A 20,258-nucleotide genomic window follows, 5' to 3' on the forward strand; every position below is an offset into this window, starting at 1 on the left:
TATTTTTCCATATCCTTATTTCAAATTCTTTGAACAAATGATGCACTCTGTTAAAATTACAACGCAGGTACACGAGCTAATATTCTTCCGTTGTGAAGTGTGTCCGTCCAAGTTTGTACGCAAGTACGCACTGCGTAGACACATGGAGAATGTTCACAAATTGGTTGGCGTCAAAGTGGAGGGTCAGAATGTGGTGTAAAACCAACAGATTCAAGAAAAAGATAACATACAATCAGAGACTAATTAAATGAAAACATTCACAGCAAATAAAGATACACGACAAAAGTGGAACGGGGGTGCGTTTTAATGTTCTAGGTACTTTTTACCTTTCATGAATTTTTAAACCCAATAAAATCTACATAAAAAACGTATTCAGAAAGAAAAAATGTAGGTAGGGTAAAAAAAAAACGATTTACATTATTTCCTAATTGGAATATCATTGTCTTGATTTATTTTAGGTTCTCTTATTTATTGTTAAATTTTTAATTGATGATAAGGAATAAATAAGAAAATTAAATGCATGTACAGATAATTGAAATTAAAAAAATATATATTCTATTTGATTGTCCAAACTACTAAAATATTGTTATTACCTAAGTATTCCAAAATGAATTGTAAATAAGATTTTTTTATTATTTTTGTGATTTTTATTATGTATCTTTTATTTCATTCGATTGGGGATGTAAATTTTCATTGATATAATATTTACTTTGTGATTGAATTGAATTACATTATTGGGAAATTAAATTTCTTGTGGAAAAGTTGTTATTTTCAGATTTTAGAGATACAGGAGGATGCACGGAAGATTAAAAGTGAAAACAACAGAACAACAGGAGAAGGAGAAAAAGATTGAAAGGGCTGCCAAATTAAAATCCTACAGACAGGTGCGTGCAAATTATTCAAATAACAAATCTTTCGAATCAGTGGCCTGCTGTAATCAATTGTAATCACCCCCTAATTGATTCAATATCTGTTCTATCGTTTATAAAATCGCAAAACTTTTTTAAAAATTGTATCAGAGGGAAAAAAATTAAATCTTGTGCACCCCTGTGGCTAAGGTTCCGCAGGAGTCAGGATTTGTCTATGTTTATTGAACGCATAATATAACAGTGGTTACTGTTTTTTTTTACTTATAAACAATTATTTTTTTTGTACAGCATGACCCTCGAAAAAGTATTTTTAAGCATCTGCAGCCCTTATTTCTCAATGAATTATTAAAAAATGCATATGTCCTTGTTCTCTATAGTATTCCACGTAAGTAGATATAAAAATATTTTTTTTACCTCCATTAACACCGAAGATTTTTAGTGCTAAAGTTTTGAAAAAGTGACTGAGGAAAAAGTAACTTTTAACATGAAACGACTTTTTTAGCAAAATTAAGCTAGAAATCCTTTTATTTTTGTTACTAGCAGAAACTTTATACAAAAATGAAATAAAAAATTTAGTTTTTGAGTAAAAAGCATTTTTTTACACATATTTTTTGAGTCTTTTTAGTTTAATGATATTTTGAAAAACTTACTTATTAGGCAAAATTGTTTAAGATTAAAAAACCAAATAAATCTCTATGAATATAGCAGGAAAATTGTTTTTGTTTCACAATCCTAACTTTAATAACAAAAAAGTTATAAAGAAAATCAAAATAAACATAAGGATTTTTTAGTCTAAAAAGCTTAATTAACCCTCTATTAAATAATTGAGATGTCAGAAAAGTAGGCGGAGCAACTGTCATAATTAATCCTTTTCTATAAATAAGGGTTAATAAATAACCTAAAATTTGCAAATAATCAATTCATTCAGTAGTATTTTTTGCCATTAAAAATTTATATTTCACTGCGACTCTGATAGGAAATTGACAACATTTTCATATGTGCTGTACTAAATCAATCATTACTTGGACTAATTTAATTAAATTAGTTTTTTTTTAGGTTTTTGATAATTCATACAACCCCCTTAAGTTATTCATTACAATAAAATACAATTTTAAAATTTATTTACTGTGTAAATATGCATAAATATAACGTTTTTACTGACAATTAGGTGGATTTTTACTCAAAGCATATTTCTTGTAGACAATAAAATGATTATAACTTTCGTTCTATTTAAGATAAATTGATGAAATAAAAAGTATATTCAATTTTATTATGTTGAGAAGTCACTCATTGATTTTCAGAAATAATAAACCCCTTTGAGTGGGGGACGGGGGGGCCTTGAGTATCGAAAAAAGAAACTATTGTAAAATTCTTTTCTATTGTGGGTTTTAATGATTCATATAGCAGCCAAACTGTTTTTAGGCAATACCCATTTGTATGTCTGTCTGTCTGTCCCTCTGTCTGTCTGTCCTTTTGTCTGTCTGTCCCACCACTTGTCTGTCTATCTGTCTAACTGCCTCTCTTTTGGATTTCAATGAATCATCTAGCATAGTCTATTTGTAATTTGTTAATGCCTCAAAGACTGTCTATTACTATTTACCTGTCCCTCTGTCTGTCCGTCTGTCTATCCCTCCTTCTGTCTGATCATTCACAGGTTCTCTATTGGATTTTATGTAATTAATTGTCTATTATAGTCAAACTTTGATAATTCTTCTTGCCTGTCTGTCTGTCTATCTGCTGAGTTTCTACCCTTGGTCTAACAGACTGATTCACTTAATTTATAAAAAATTAGATTTAACTAATAATATGGTGGTATCTTGCACCAAGAGATACACAAATAACCTTGTGTTGAAAAAAAACAAATAAAAAATTATTCAATTTCTTCTATGAAAAAAAGTGTAATACATGTTCCTTAAATCTCTTTGTACATCAAAAATATGTTTCAAATTTATAATATCAGGTTATATTCCATTAATTTATTAACAACTAAATTTTTTGACACCCCACTTATGACTTTTAACAGCCCCCTTAAACTAAAATCAATTATTTTATTAAGATTTTATCAAAACTACTTTACATAAGAAATTTATTACATTTCAAAAAATTTTTATAAAAAGAGGATTGGGATATATCTCCCTCCCAACATTAACTTTGAGCACTATTGTAAAATATATTAAAAGTTATAAACATATATCTATCAAGATCATTAAAGGAATTAATTCAAGTTAAGGGGGGGGGGGGGTTAATGCAACCATCTCGTAATCAATGCGCAAATTGAACTTAGAATTCGAATTTCGTTACAAAACTTGGCATGAGTAATCCTTGGTATATCTATTTTCCCAAAATGAAACAAAAAGTTGGCTAACAGCTGGCGGCTTAGTTGTTTAGCCGTTTTTGGGCTATATTCAGGGCAAAACTATCATTAATTACATAGGAATCAACTTTTTAAAACATATTTTTGCTTTAAATATCCATTTATAAAATTTCTTGTACCAGCTGCTAAATGGCTAGAACTGGCTGAAAATGGCTGGGAGCGGCTAAGAGTATGAAGAGTAGATAGGGCTTGTGACATGTCTAGGGGTAGGTTTTTATTGGTACCAAGCTCAAAAATACTACTATAAATAGTGGGGGTCCATCCATTTGGCAGCTGGGGCTGTTACACAGACTGTTAAATACCTACCTAGAGACATGTCACAAGCCCTATCTACTCATTCTACTCTTGGCCGCTCCCAGCTGAGCTGCGGCCGTTAGCAAGCTGCCATATGGATGTTGTGTGGTATTTTTGAGCTCAGCACCCATAAAAACCTACCCTTAGACACATCAAAAGCCCTATCTACTCATCATACTCTTGACCACTCCCAGCTGTTTCCAGCCAGTTCTAGCTGTTAAGTGGGTGGTACTGAAAATTAAAATATGGTTATTGGTATAATTTAACATACATTAAAGCAAAAGTATGTTTTAAAAAAAAAACCTACCCTAGACATGTCACATCTTCCAAAGTCAAAATTGCATAAATATATATAATACAATTTTTGAGGTCACAATTTACTATAAATACTAACACTATCTGTGTAAAAACTTTGAGGGAAACCCCAAATAAAATTAATGGTCTTCTTATCAATAAAGGGGGTTTAGTGTTGGAAGGTGAGGAAAATTGATTGAATATTGAGCTAAAATTTTGAAACTGCCTGGTTACAGTAGTTACTGCATCTAAATGAAAACCAAATTAAAATTTTTATTTTTAAGTTATGTAAGAAAAATTCTGCAATATGGAATTTGACTTTGCAGATTACTTGCTACACCTTCATATGTTATAATTGAGACTGCTCCATTTTTTTGGTAAATATCAGGTTTATATTGACATACTAGAATTCAAATTTTGTAAAAATCTTTAAAATTGAGATCACACAAAAGAACTAAAAAAAAATTTTTTTTGCAGATTTCAAAAACTTTGCAGTGCTCATGAGGTCACAATTATTACATCACAGAAAAATATTTAGCATGGGTCATTTTTTTGCTTAAACCAATTTTTTTTTGCTTCAACCAATTTTTACTGGGGGCAAAACTTTTATCAAAATTTTTCCAGGGCGGGATGATTTAATCTACAATATATACTTTTGGCTGTTGACAGCTGTTCTCAGCCATTTTTGGCAGTTTTTAGCTGTTATGACAGCGAAATCTAGAAATTAAAAAAAGTTCTTTTAGTAATATGTCCATGACATAAAGTTATAATGTTAATTAAGAAAAGTTTAATTCCATGGAAATATTCAATTTTTTTATATCCTTATAAGCCATTACCCAGCTGCCACTATTTTTGGTAGTATATTTCAGCTCAGCACCCATTAAAACCTATCCCTAATGGATGATTCCTACATGATTATTGATGGATTTGCCCTGAAAATAGCCCAAAAACGGCTAAACAGCTGAGCAAACAGTGCCATTTGTGCATTGATTACGTGATGGTTGCCTTAACCCCCCCCCCCCCCCCTTAAGCTTAACTTTTTGTTAAATTTTGAAAAAACAGACCTACCAAGGATTACACATACCAATTTTCATAACAAAATTTGGATTAATTGATTATGGGATGGTTGCATTAACTCCCCCCCCCCCCCCCCCTACATATGTATGAGAGCTTCCTCATGTCCCAATTTACTAATTAAAAGTTGTACAGTACAGTTGTACAGAATATTGCAAGATTATTTTAGTAAAGTCTGGTAATTAATTTATCTAAAAATAGATAGCATATAATTATCTGAATCTGTGACTTGCTTATATACACCCTCCTTAAACACCCCCAACCCCACTTTATTTTAAGGGGTGTAAATTTATTTCCTTTACACCCCCTTGGAATTTATAGAGGGGTGTATCTGAGGGTGCAGGCTCTTGTCAAGAGGGTGGACATGGGTAAAAACCTAGGGAGGTGTATCCATCCCCCTTAATTTTACAAGGGTGGTGTAAACAACCCCTATACCAACCTTTTGCACGCCTTTGATCTTAACTATACTTTCAGAGTCCATAACGTTGTAAATTCTGTAATTATTCTACAAAAATTATCTTCCTAAATTGATATATAATTTTCGGGGTGACGTGGGGTGGACTAAACATTAAAATTTTATGGAAAAAAAGATATCTTTAGAACATTCATGACTTGAAATTATCCCCCCTTTGTACTCAATACGCATTTTTTATTCTAAGTGCGTCAATTTTGCGTCTAAAGATACCCTTAGTTTAAGCATTAATTTCTCCAAAAAATGATGAAAAAAGATAAATTTTTTTTTGATAAAATGATAAAAGTATATGTAAAATAAAATAAACAGCAAAAAAAATGATAAAATTACGTTAAATAGAACGAAAATTAGAGCGTTTTGTATGCCTTATAAAATGCGTATTTCTCATGAAAATTGTTACGATTTCGTGTGTTGAGTAAAACTTTTATAAGTTTCCCATTTCTATAAGTGAGCGAGTCGCCGTGATTTTTTGGTGGAATAAAAAAGAAATATTTAGTTAACTTGTTTTTCTTTGTGTCTCATTATTCAGTTGCCAGAAAAACATAATATAACCATCCAAAAAATAAGAGAAACAAAAAAAAATTCTTTTTCTCAGTCACTTTTTCAAATCTTTAGCTCTAAAAATCTCCGGTGTTAATGGAGGTAAAAAAAATATTTTTATATCTACTTACGTGGAATACTATGGAGAACAAGGACATATGCATTTTTTAATAATTCATTGAGAAATAAGGGCTGCAGATGCTTAAAAATACTTTTTCGAGGGTCATGCTGTATATATTAGGCAATGGATACAATTCTTCAAAGAAGATCCGAAGGCCACAAGGACGAAACCCAGCTCAAAATTTCTGCACAGGTGATAACATCCACTATATCTAGAGTTGGTTTGTACGTTCGTCCGTCCTTAACGGATAGCTCTGATTGTATGTTTATTTATGCACGTTAGGATCGACGTGTCGTTTTTAAAATTCATGGTGATTCATGCATAACTTACAAGATACATCATTTCTAAAATCTAAAATCATTTTCAGAAAGGCTATAAGAACATTATTTTCTCGTATTCATTCGAATCCGGTGGATAGGAACCGGTTCTCATGCATACGAAAAAACAATGTCTAGCATCGTATTATATCCAGCTTTCTACGAATATAAAAATGTACAATCATAAGATTAAAACCAGTTTTTTAGCCCGTGACGTCGGCACCTCGGGGCTAAAACTCTGGTTTTAATCTTATAATTGTACATTCTATATCCGCGGAAAGCCGTTTATAATACGATGAAAGAAATAACTATTAAATATGTTTGTTTTAACAAAATGTTTGGAATTGCGATTTTAGAATAGTTTGGCACAAAGAATCTTTAATGATCAAGTCTTATAATGCAAGTATTAAGATAAGCATGCATGAATTTAAACAGTTTTGCAATATTTTTGCTTTTATTTAGATTTCTAAACAATATTTATATTTTTATATATTAAAAGCATATAGTTTTATATTTGTTAATGTTCGTTATTCTTAACGTCAGATTTGTTGAGCTTCGTTTTTATAGCTGATATCATAGTTGTTTAATTTAGAGTAGATATATACCTACACATTTTAGAAAAAAATATAATATGCTGGACGGACTTAGTCTTAATTTTCATTCCGAAAAGAATTAATATTCTTTCATTATAATTCTACTTAACAATAAAAGGGATAGTTTCACGAAGTGCATTTAAAAAAAATAGTGAAGTGTAAGCTTTTTCTATTTTAAATAACGTAGTAGTGCATAATATAAAGTTATTGATTAAAATTAAAAGATTTGACCAGGGATTTTCCTTAAAAAATGAGTTTTTCAATTTTATTTTTAACTTCGTTGCATGTTATATATGGCAAAAACTTTTTTGTCATAAATACAACTTTAGATAGCATTTACTAGTTAATAGAACTTCAAACTTTTTATACAACAAAATACACATAACAACAAAGAATGACCAATAAAATATTTATTATAGTACTTAGAGTAGTGATCTTTTTATATGTCTTAGTAGAATATATTAGGCATTTGATAGATATGATTGTGATAAAGAATTTTAACATTGACATGATCGAACTTTTTTTATTTGACAATATCTAAAAAAGTTAGTGATTTGCAACATAAATATATATTTTATATATATATATATATAGTTGGTATTTCCGCGTGAGATAATGTGTATATTGTAAGTAAATCGGACGGTTTTCTTTATTTTTTTAAAAAAGATTCTATAGAAAACCTGTCCTATAATGAACCGGACGTTATTTTTTATGTTTTTTAAGTAACTCGTCCCAAGGGGAACCCCTGTTCAATTTTTTATTAACTCTTGTGAATTTTATGGAAAAAGATTCTCTCATATTGGTGTTTTGTCTATACATATTTGGAAAAAATAGACCATTCTCATGTAATTTATGTGGCAAATCACTTTAACTTTTTTTAGATATTGTCAAATAAAAAAAGTTTGGTCTGGTCAATGTTAAAAATTCTTTAACATATAATCATATCTATCCAATGCCTAATATATTCTACTAAGACATATAAAAGTTCACTACTCTAAGTACCTTAACTCTTTAAATACACTTCGTAGAACTATCCCTTTAAAGGTTCTACAATCCAATCCAGATATCACCACCCTCTGGAATATAAGAAAGGAAATTCTCCTACACCTATTGGAAAAACCAGGTATTTTATGATTTTTAGAAATAGATTTAAGAAAAGAAATATTTCAATGCCTGTTTGTCTAAACTTCATGACATTAAACAATTTAACTTTAGGAGTGTTGGTCTTAAGGAAAAATAAAACTGTTTTGATTTTATTTAAACTAAAGGGGACTATGCAGTAGACTTCCAGTAGTTGTATTTATTTTAAGCAATGAAAATTATACCTCTTTAACAGTAATCTAGAAAAAAAAAAATTTCACCTTGTTTCTTGTCATACCTATACTATGTGGTACTATCTTTTACTCAAACTTTTGATTTGATGATTCACATGAGAATACTCCTGGTTTACATATGTTTTGTAAACCAATTTATATTGGTGTTAATGCCAACATACTTTTGAGAAATAAGGGGGGGGGTGGTGGTTTTTAATACAACCAACTTGTAATCAGTGAGCAAATTGCACTTAGAATTCGAATTTCCATCTGAACTTTTGCATGAGTAATCCTTGGTAGGTCTATTTTCCCTAAATCGAACAAAAAGTTGGAAAAGTAACGGCTGGCGGCTCAGCCGTTTTGCCATTTTTTAGCTATCTATAGTGCAAATTAGTCACGAAACCTATCTCCACATAATACTATTTGCCACTCCTAAACGCTATCAAATGGTTCTAGCCGGTAACTGTTGGCACTAGAAGTTTTAAAAATGGTTATTGCTATCATTTAACATGAATTAAACTAAAAATATGTTTAAAAAAGTTGATTCCAATGTTATGGATGATGGATTTACCCCAAAAATTGGCACAAAAAAAGGCTAAACGCCTGAGCCGCCAGCCCTTACTTTTCCAACTTTTTGTTCGATCTAGGGAAAAAAGACCTACCAAGTATTACTCATGCAAAAGTTCAGATCGAAATTCGAATTCTAAGTGCCATTTGCTCACTGATTACGAGATGGTTGCATCCCCCCCCCTTTATGTTCTTATTTTTTAGCTTTTGACAATTAAAGACACCGGGAACTAAACAAAATGTTTGATAGAATTTTGACTATGCTGAACTTGTTTTGCAACATAATTTTTTTCGTTAATAAAGCAATGATGAAATGTGAACTTGTATATTCGTAAAGAAAATTCTTAGTTTAATTGCTGGAAGGTGCTAAAAATTACTTGCTCTCGTTCGTGCATAGTCCCCTTAACTAAATGGATATTTATATTCAAAGATATTTAATTCTTTTAACATAAAGAACTTCTTTACATTGTATTATAAAATATAAGGATTATTATTATTATGTGAAATGGATAAAAAATTAACTCTGTGGAAAAGGGGAGAGGGTAAGAAATTAACTTATCCACCAATTAAAAAGAGATTATAGCTTTCTCGATCGTTCTATGCATTATTATTGTGACTGTTTTCTAAAGCAGTAGGATGTTTATTTGCCATTTTCATCGGATTTTGGATTATTTATGAAAAATTAGAAAATTATTTCTGAGCTTTCTATTGTGTTTGTATGTTTGTACAATTACACGAAAGGACAGAAATCTTTTTTTTTATTAAAAGAGCATAGGTACAGTTTCCATGAAGCTAATGTTGTTCTTTTTAGTTGAAGAGGGTGAACAAAGTATAGATAAAGATACGCGGCTTAATAAAGAACTTGACCTAACTCAAGCATGTCTAATGATTAATCCTAAGGTTAGTAGAAACTAGGGTTGACAATCCGAATCTGAAATCCGACCAATTTTTGGCCAATTTTCGAATCCAGAATCCGAATACGGAAAATTTGATCCTTTAATTTATTTATAAAAAGCCTTTTCAAATATAGCTAGAATACGGAATCCGTTTTATTTTTGGACGGATTCTTGTTAGAATCCGAATCCGGTCTAAAAATTAGACGGGATTGCCAACACTAGTAAAAACATTCTAAAGCATTCAGTAATGAGATGTGTGTGTGTCTGGCAGGGTTGTCGAATTGGGCACTTTTTTTGATATTGGGCGGCCCAATTGCCCAAAAGGGTTTTAGGCGGGTTTTGGGCGCCCAAAAGTGGTTTTGGGCACCCTTTTTGGGCAAATGTCGTAAAAAGCATATGAAAAGGATATAAAATAGCCTAAAACCATACCTAGACTTATTATTAGAAATAAAATAGCCTAAAACCATCTCAGGACCTATAATGGCTCCACTGGAAAGGAGAACCATATCGGCGAAATCCTTCTCTAGATACAAAAAAGCTTACTAATTTATATAGTTAACTAGCGGCTACGGCCCTAGAGGCCTCTAGGGGCACTTGAGGAGGGGAGAGTCAAATTTGATAATCCAATTTTATTACCTATTATATTAGATTCAAAAAGAAAAAGTAGGTAAAAAAAATTGGGGGGGGAATATTTTTTTTTTTTTTTGGGGGGGGGGTTTCCTCCCCCCCAATTTTATTTTTAGTTTAAAAAAATTTAAAAAAAAGTTTTTAGGGGAGTGTAATTTTTTTCTAGGGGCGATTTCTCTTAGGAGGGTGGTGGTACCCTCCCCCAAAATAGTTATAAACCTTCCCAGAACCTATGAGAAGCTACCCTATTAAGGAAAACCCGATCGGTTCAGCAGTTAGCGAGATCCTTCGGTACAAACACACAGACACACAAACAGACACACATCCTGTTACTTTAGTATAAGGATATACCCAAAAAAAAGGCCCGCCCCCCCTCTTTTTTAACCCCCTCCCCTTTTTCTCTCCCCCTAAAAGGGGTGTGCCCAAAACTGCCCAAAAGGACCTTATATTGGGCGGCCCAAAACCGCCCGCCCAAAACTGCCCGCCCAAAAGCGCCCGCCCAAAATGACAACCCTGGTGTCTGGTACTCTTAGGTGGTTAATCTAGTGTGGAACCGTTATTAATACGAATCACGAGAAAGAGGAAAATGAAAAAAAGTAGTCTTTATCTAACATATATTGAAGCTAACAAAGCCATATTTTGTACCTACTTCAAGAAAGATACCATTTTTACGTCAATTTCTTGCTTATTGCTTTGAGTACAGAGAATATAGTTTATATAGAATGTAGAAAGATAAATAAGCATACAAAAAAATGATATTATTTCACATAAGGTTATGGATACTTTTATAACCTGGTTTGGCCGTAGCTAAAGCTAAAGATATATTTTTTAATATGACTCGAGTATCTCATACCATATTATGTAGTCCTATGGAGCTTGGTATCACCGTACCTGGAGCTTGGAACACATGGTCAGTCCAAACTGGAATAAGGAACTGGCACTTTGTAACAAGTAAGTCCTTTCAATTATTATTCAAATGTTAATCTTATGGAGAGAGAGACGTGACAAGAAAAAAAAGAAAGAAAAAAATATTTAGCCTCAAATTTTGAAACAGTCGAGTAAAGAAACCCCCCTGTTTTTATTGTTTGTTTGGTACTTCAAGTAAGGTTGTATTGGGTACTGAGTAGCCTCGCAGGGTTAGGCATAAGAAAAAAACTACCTACTCCCTAATTTCAGAGTATTTCAAACTAGGGGGTTTTAGTGTTCGATAAATCCTTGGAGGGAAAGCACCAGTCATTTTACTTACAATGGATTCTATTTTTCCGTTGTGTAAAATATTATTCTCAAGAAAGTCTAAGACTCTTTGATAATTTAAAATTACATTTTATCTGGATTAGCTCTCCGTTGCTAATTTAAAACATATCCCATTATATAAAGTAACTAGAGTTGGCCTAAATATAATTATCTAGCTATTGGCTAGGTTTATTCAATGTTTTATTTACTTTCTTTTGGTTATCTGAATTCTGACTATTAACCCTATTCTTCCATTATCTTCTCCCTGGCGATTTCTTTCTTTAAACTATTTTAGGATCTTAATATTTTTTATTTCAAATTATCGTCCTGAAAGGGTTAAAATGTTTAGTTAACTGTTAAATTTTAGTTCAATATCTGACCACATTACGCACGTATCGCTAGTATCAAATTATTTTAAAACTAAGTTTTCTTTTATTTACTATATTATAAATTTAAACTTATTGTTTTATAGATAGAAATTTAATACTGCAATATAATTCAAATAGCAACATGAAATAAAAAAATGTATTTATTCTTCAAACAGTAAAATAATGGGTCTTATTGTTCTAGTCAATGAGAGTTTATTACGGATTATTGGAGCACTATGAGTTTTAAACATTTATTGCTTGGAAAACTTGAGCTCATATTTAGACATTTATTTTCTATATAGATCTGTCATGGATCTTGATGCAATAAAGAAGGCTGTTTTGTAAATTTAAAAATTGGAAGATTTCATTAAATAGAAGTTCCCGCAAATATAAGTATTAAATAAGCGTTTTTTGTCTGTCCTGAAGGATCTCGCTAACCGCTGAACCGATATTGTTTTCCTTTACAGTGAAGCATAGGTCCTGGGAAGGCTTTAAACTATTTTTGGAGAGGGTGTCTACAAACTCCTCCCCCCCAAAAAATATTTTTTTTTCTCTTGAAACTCAAATTTAAAATGGGAGGAGGTCGACTTTACCCCCTCCTACCTTAAGTGCCCCTAGAGGCTTCTAGGGGGCGTTGCCACAATGGATGTAGTTGTACTTGTAATGACGGAAAAATGTATATAGCAGCTGAAAGAGCAATCAGTCGGCATGTTTCTAACTGTTTCATTTCAACATATCTTTAGGTATTTGCAGCTGGATGAAAGAAACTTCCATTGTTGGGATTACAGAAAATGGGTGGCTGCGCAGGCAAAAGTTTCATGCCAGGATGAATTAGGTAAGTTAACTTCTATACCCTAGTCATGTTGTTTCTGCTGAACTCTTTTAAGGGCATTAAATAGTAGATTCGCCACAAGGACGTCCGAGCTTTTTTATTTTAGTTTAAGGAGGGGGGATAAACACCCCTTTACCTCTTGGACGTTCCTCCTGCGCTACTCAAATTACTTCTATAAAAAAATACGTCAACTTATTTTGTATATAATAAAAATAAAATTTGTATTATTTTATAAAGGTGATTGGTAACTCAAGCACAATTATATTAAACCCCTATTTATAATGTAACTTTTTTACAACAACTTATATATTTTGTCACAACAAGGAAATATGATTGTTTTTTCTTTAATCTACTTTCCAAAGAAGCAAACAAAAGATTCTTTTTCTATTGTATCATTATGAGTATAATGATAACATAGTAGGTACTTCGTTAATTGAATTAATAAGAAATATGATTTTCCCTATTTATCTTCAATATGAAAAGGGGGGGGAAATGTGGTGACTCGTCAAACGACATACCAGCAATTTTATTTTGGTTGTGTCACACCAAGTTTAGGTATCTTTCTCGCCGAATTAGGCAATTTGGAATCATTTGAGACCATGTTATTTTTTTCGGTGGCTGAAAACGGCGTTTGACGGCGGGAGCGGCGGTACCGCCTCAGTTTTGTTAATGATACCAAAACTTTGGGTAATTAGTGACACAACCAAAAAAATTTACCCAATTATCTCTAAAACTAAGGGAGTAGACCCCAACATAAAATTGCTGGTATGTCGTGTGACGAGTAACCACATTCCCCCTCCCCCCCTTTTACCAATAATGGAAGATAATTAAATTATTACTATTGAACTCTTTAAATTTCTTGAAAGTTACTTAAAAAACAAAATATTTCTCATATAAATTCTGTATTGTAAAGCGATTTTTTTGTCGTATCATTTTAGATATACATAACTATTTAGAGTTTTTTAAACTATCAAAGTCTGATGATTTACTATCAAAAAATTTGATTATATCTAAAATACCACTAAGTTAATTTCTTTGTAAGAAGAAGAGCACTTCGTTATTGTTATTTCACTTGTAATAATTTCTATGCAGTCATTCAAATTTTAATTTTTGATTGCGAGGTTTCATACAAAAATAAACTTACTTCCCTCCCCTTACTACTAAGAATATAATGAATAGTACATTGTTTTTAACCTACCAAAAAAATATGAATTTTGGAAAGTCATTTTTTATAATTTTCTTTGTTTCATTACTGAAGAAGTCTTTATTGATATATTTTTGTGATTTTGATTAATTTTCAAGTAAAAAACATTCTGAACGTAAGTAGTAGTACATTGGGGCAAATTTTTTTTAACTTAATTTAATTTTAATTTAGAATTTACAATGGAGAAGATAGGTGAGAATTTTTCTAACTATTCCGCCTGGCACTACAGAAGTAAACTTCTACCTATCCTACATCCTGGGGATAATAATAACACAATTCAGGTAACAGTTTATTAAACCCGTATTGGAGGAAATGATAGCGGACTTACTTGTTGTTGGGTAAGAGATATAAGTTTTCCGGAATTTTATTGTAGGGAGTAGATTTGAAATCTGCATCAAATTTTAAGGATTTTTTTGTAAAATTCTTTATCTAAAAGCGAAAATACATTTTAAGTTAATTAATTTTGACCAATAGGATAGGTGGATTTTAAACTACCTGCGCTCTAATTGGTTGAATGATGTACGACATCCAATCAGAGCGCAGATTTTTTAAATCCACCAATCACAGATGCCAAAATTAATTAACTTAATTTGTATTTCCGCTTTTAGATAAAGAATTATACAAAAAACGAATTTTATAAAAAAAATCCTTAAAATTTTTTAAGGTGATTTCAAATCTACTCCCTACATTACAATTCCGGAAAACTTATATCGCTTATTGTTGGGGTCATACTAAAGACGTTAAAAATGGTACCTTCTGCTGACATATCTGTCACGTGACACTAAAAGTGAGAGTATTGGGAATGCCTTGGTCCGTAAACATTCGCAACTCCAATGAGGTTTATAAAGTTTATAACAGTACGGTCGTATACCTTCCAATAACCTGCTTTCTCTTATAGTAATCCATTTACAAAGTAAACAATCACATGTTGTACTTTTTAGTTTTCCATGGATGCCTGTCCTTACCCTGTTGAGCTACCCAGTATCAAATATAACCTAACCTAACCAGACTTAAAATATTGTATAAACAACAACAAAAACTAACACCTCTCCCTTATTTTTAATTATATTTTATCCTTCAGGCCCTTTTAGGGACTTCGCCGATTTTCTATATTTTCCTTTTTTTCCAAATGGTGTATAATATTTTATACCTAGGAATCAACTTTACATAGTGAGCTAGATCTGGTACAGAACGCTGCATTTACTGACCCTGAAGATTCCAGTGCTTGGTTCTATCATACCTGGCTCCTAGGTAAGCACGGACGTACTTACTAAGATAATTAAAGAATGGCTTTGTTTCCTCAAATCTAATTCACTTAAAAGATGCATGTCCGTAAACAGCTTTCCGGTCATATCAAAATATAAAATTTGAAACTTGATTTCAGTTCAATGGTCTAAAATACGATTTGATTTTTCAGTATGGCTATTGAACCTGTTCTATGATCAATTTCGAAAAATTCTGAAAATAATGATGAAATCTTTAAAATTTCTATCTTAAATATTTTCTTTGTCCAAGACTGATCACCACTGTACAAATTAGTTTGAAAGATATTTTTAATAACTCTGAATAGTTTCAAACTCTTATTCCATATTCAGGCATAAAGGCAAATATTTTTTAAATCAACCTAAATTGTTGGAATATTTTTTGTGTAAAAATCAACTTATCTCATTTTCTAAAAAACAAAATGCACCAAACAACTTTCTATTATTTATTCAAAATCGATTAATATCCGGTGGATAAGAACCGGTTCTCATCCATACAAAAAAAATGTCTAGCATTGTATTATATCCAGTTTTCTACGTATATAAAAATGTACAATCACAAGATTAAAACGAGTTTTGATAGTCAGTGCCTTTGGCATCTCAGGGTTAAAAAAACGGGTTTTAATCTTATAAATGTACACTTTATATCCGCGGAAAGCTGCTTATAATGCGATGCGAGAAAATAACTAGGTATTATATTTCTTTTTGTAAAACTATTTAACTTTGAATAATCAATCAATCAATTTTTATCTTCTTCAAATGTGTACTTGAAATGTGTACCTACCGAGCTTTCTTTAATTTCCATTCTTTGAAAGATTTTTTTCGATAAACTTTAGAACATTTTTTTCTATTATAAATCTGATATTTTTTAGGTAAAGAGGAAGAGAAATTGAGCATTATTTATTGTTTAATACAAGATAAGACAATCAAATTAGCCCTAACAAGGCCAGTTCAAGACAATCAAATAAAAATTTATATTAACGAAAAGGGATTGATAATATATCAAAAGATTTGAATTTAATGATTATTAAATGGTTGACTGAATTGAAAATAACGACGTGGCACTTATTTTGTAAACTATTTTGATAAACTAGTATATTTATGTTTTTAGAGATTACGAATTTTTATGCATTTTTGATTTATAAAGTACCTAACCTTATTATTTTCTAAAATTGCGAAAAAAGGGTTTTGAATTACAGATTTTATTGTTTTTTAATTTATCAAGTAAGCTATATTTTTAAAGCAATTTTCCAATGCAATTAATAAGAAAATCCAAATGTTATCAAAACAAAACGTCAGGAAATTGCACTATCCTGGAAGGGTGAGGATGAGAGGTATAACAGTCTCTGGGAGACAGAGATTCTCTGCAATTCTGGAGATACAGTCAAACTATCTGTACAAGACCAAAATTTAGAATTCAGGTACATTGGATTTAATCATATTCTGTATTATAACAACCGCGTTTTTTTTCTGCATATATTTTTTATTCAGCCATAGCCGGTAGTCAATTTTAAATGGGACAAAATTAAATTTGTAAGATACATGCTGCAAAGTCACCAATATAGAATCAAATAAGATAACTTTTTTTAGGTATAAAATCCCCCTGCTTTTAGCTATTTAGAAGTTTTAAATGTATTTTTATGTTGTTTTAGTCAAACAGAAAATGGTAAGGAACTTGTACAAGGAGCGGGATGGAAATCCCCTGAGAAAAGATTTATAAACCTTCCAAATGAGAAAACAGAAACCGTTTTAAAACAGGTAGTGTACCTACTTTTTAAAAATTTTGTAGAAGAAATTTAATTAAGATGAATATCTTATTTTTGCTGTACTGGTAAAAAATAAAAATTCGTCTAACAAGATAGAAAAGTTTTCATTAACTTGAAGTATTTCTTTGAAAGAAGCTTGTCTTCATGTACAAATACTATGAAAGGGGCAGTAAGGTGACGGTCTATTGCTTGTTTGATACTGTTAAAGCCAAATTTAATATTTGAATATTCGTCTTAATACCTAAATAAAAGCTTGCCTGTTTCAAACCTAAAAACTGTTTCACGAAAGCTAACACGTCCAAAATTTACGAACCCGCAATTTAGATAATGTGATCCTCAGTTTTATTTTTTTAAGGCTTTAGACAACTGCAGCCAACTGCTTGACCTTGAACCTGATTCTAAATGGACACTTTTCACAAAAACCTTGATTCTTCTGGCCCTGGATTCTCATAAAAATCACCAGGTACAATAAATACTGATGAGAATGTACAGTACAATAACTAATTGAGTTGGATTCTTAAACCGTTTCTAGTTAGGTATAATTTTTTTGTACTATTCGTATATATATTTATATTCACCCCCTGCGTTGAACAAGATTTTTTCAATTCACCAAAAAAGGCCCAAGATCCTCATCCTTTTTTCAAGCGCGTTTGAACTAATTTTTACAAAAAGTAAAGGTTGACATCAAATGTTTTCTTATTTGTTAAATTTCTGGCCAAATGACCTTTTAGAGATGCAACGAATGTATTATAAAATTCCTTAAAAATGAAAAATATTGAATATTTTAGGATATTGTTGAAGGTCTGAGTAAATTGATGAAACTGGACAGCCCGAGGAAAAACTACTACCAAGATTTTCTCAATAGGGAATAAACTTTCATTCTCACATTTATATCAGGAATCTAAAGGGATAAGACAATTGCCGATAAATTGATGCACATTCCCAATGATGATATAAAAAATTACCCCTTTGGTAGATTAAGATTAAAAGTAGAACACTTGAAATGAATCAACCAAGCAAACGAATAAGAAAACGCTATTACATAACTTTGAGGACTAGTATAATAAAGTTCATTGTTCCCTTTCTCTGCATTTATAATCTGTTTGAAATTTGCTCACAGCATACCTACAGCTTCTTTGCATTAAAAAGGGAGAGGATGATAAAAAGTTAAATATATAATAAATTCATAAATATACATAGATGTATAATCAGACAACTACCTCTAGCCCCCTGTTTGGAAACATTAATCTTCTGCTAGCAAATTGCTTTCTACTTTTTTGTAGTGGCTGTGTTAACATTTCCAACGCTATTGGTTGATTTTCAATGATACAATTGAAAGTCGGCTTTGGGTGGGGAAAGACAGTTATTTACCCCTTCCCCCTCTATTGTTTTACTCTTATAAATATATAAAGCTTCCCCGAAGAGCAAAGGATACATTACAAGATAATGAAAATAAAGTTTATATTAAAACCAGGGTGAAGACAGAATACCGCATAGAGCAGGGTGATTATGAGGCGATAACCAGTGATCATCAGCTTAGTGATAACAAAGTTATCTACCATTCTCAGTATTTACCAGCTTTACACGTCTAGAATTTACCAGAAATTTTTGTATTGAATTAGAAAAAAAAATATTGAACTTGTGCTAGAAAAATGTGATCATTAGAAGCGCACCTACTCTTTAAATTCTCTGTAAGTAAGTTTGTTATATTACACAAATTTTCGGGGCCTGTTCAACTTTTTAGTTGTCACGTACCAACCTCTGCCATTGCATGAGGGACTTATCAGACACAAAAAGACACTAATCTTTATTCTTCAGTGCTTGAAATGTTTTCAAAAGATTTTTTACTTATAGGTAATTTTGTATACTTTTCACTATACACTAGGTATTGACCATCCAAATGCTAAGTAATTTTATGAAAAAAATCTTTCTTGATTCATTTTCATTATTATGATTTGAACTAATTTAAGATTCTATGTAGCCAATTTAATAAAGAAAATAATAATAACAAAGGCCTGAAAAAAAAGTACCTATTCATTCTTCGTTTCAAAAATGAAAATAATTGAATTTTTGAAATACGCAGTGTTTTTTTATCGCATCGTATTATAGACAGCTTTTCGCGGAGAGTAAAAAATGAAATAAGCCTAGTTTTGATTTTTATTTCAAATTCGTGAAATATTCTAAATAATACGATTCGATAAGTACTTGGTTTTCAGTATAGCTCAGATCCGGCTTTAATTTATCAGCAATTAATCGGATTCGGTGCCATACTGGCAAAAACGGACTTTTTATAGCAATTTGTATGCATGTTAATTAAAATAATGATCTTTCTTGATTTTTGTTTATGTTTAATCTGTGATTTATTTACAATAAAGATATTTAATTTGCTTAAAATTATATGTTATTTAATTTCAATATTAATAATTGTTATTCTCCATTAATAAGCAAAGCTACTCTATAATGATAGTTTGTCGGTATGTCTAGTTGAATATCATAGTGAACAAACATGCGAGGTTACCACTTTTGTTGCTTCAATATCAAATTACTTAATGACGTCAAATGGGGTTAAAGGGATGTTTATCCAAAATTTAAAAAAAGAATCCTTTAAAATACCCACTTTACCCCCTTCCCCCCCCCCTTCAAAATAAAACTTTGAAGTTCTTGACATTGCTATCCTAAATCTAGAGTAGCTATGCTATTTAAAAGTATGAAACTCTGATATGTGATGATTAGGTTATATAACATTACTACTCTGGCTTCGTTCCAATTTACATAGCTAAGATAAATCAACAAGATTTCACTGTTTTACGTAATTATTCCAGTTTTTTAGAAATTAATTTGTACGCTTTCAATGACAATGATATTCTTCAATTTTCTGCCTCCACCTTAGCTGGTTGACTTTTTTTATTCCCTTAAAAAGCTACAAATTTAACCTTGTGCTTTTATTCTAATCTAAAAAGCGTATTTTGAAAACTATTAAACTTCGCTTGTAAGAATATTGCTATGGTAAATGGTTTTTCGCAACTTTTGTAAGCAAAAAAGTACCAAAATACCTAAAGTTTGTTTCATTTGTTTTTGAAAATATGTCTAATAATTTTAAGAAGTTCATAAATTTTCTATACCCCTAAAAATCCAGCTTTATTTTGAGTTGTTTTGACTGTTGATTGATAAATGAATTAGATAAGCCAAGCCCCCATAAAAGAAAGAAGTTTTTCTGGCTTTTAATTATCTGTTAGAGTAAA

General features: G+C 31.1%; 2 protein-coding genes across 8 annotated transcripts in view; both read left to right on the forward strand.

Moving 5' to 3' along the window:
- LOC145313577 (uncharacterized) overlaps positions 1-776 on the forward strand; it is a 48,632-nt gene extending 47,856 nt beyond the window's left edge. For both annotated transcript variants that reach the window (XR_013877412.1, XM_080153038.1), the window contains exon 20: positions 68-776. Coding sequence is in view for 1 of the 2 variants with exons in the window: in XM_080153038.1 (XP_080009164.1) it covers positions 68-199 (132 nt within the window). In the remaining variant the exon portion in view is untranslated. The remainder of the gene's footprint in view (positions 1-67) is intronic.
- LOC145313579 (geranylgeranyl transferase type-2 subunit alpha-like) lies at positions 739-19,410 on the forward strand. 6 transcript variants are annotated; one of them, XR_013877413.1, is made up of 15 exons: positions 739-884; positions 6,159-6,230; positions 7,993-8,071; positions 9,640-9,728; positions 11,217-11,302; positions 12,696-12,787; positions 14,160-14,269; positions 15,143-15,239; positions 16,123-16,236; positions 16,548-16,671; positions 16,903-17,008; positions 17,372-17,479; positions 17,805-17,879; positions 18,489-19,100; positions 19,233-19,410. XR_013877413.1 is itself a non-coding variant. In XM_080153042.1 (14 exons), the coding sequence occupies exons 1-14, from the start codon at positions 795-797 to the stop codon at positions 18,606-18,608; spliced, it is 1,362 nt and encodes a 453-aa protein (XP_080009168.1). In that variant the 5' UTR covers positions 739-794; the 3' UTR covers positions 18,609-19,410. The 6 variants fall into 6 exon arrangements, 1 of the variants encoding a protein (XP_080009168.1); XR_013877414.1 differs by having other exon boundaries at positions 18,489-19,042; XR_013877415.1 differs by having other exon boundaries at positions 18,489-18,707.
- The last annotated feature ends 848 nt before the right edge of the window (positions 19,411-20,258 follow it).

Source organism: Acartia tonsa, chromosome 3 (genome assembly GCF_053477335.1).
Source record: "Acartia tonsa isolate MP-2025a chromosome 3, ASM5347733v1, whole genome shotgun sequence".
Classification (NCBI taxonomy): domain Eukaryota; kingdom Metazoa; phylum Arthropoda; class Copepoda; order Calanoida; family Acartiidae; genus Acartia; species Acartia tonsa.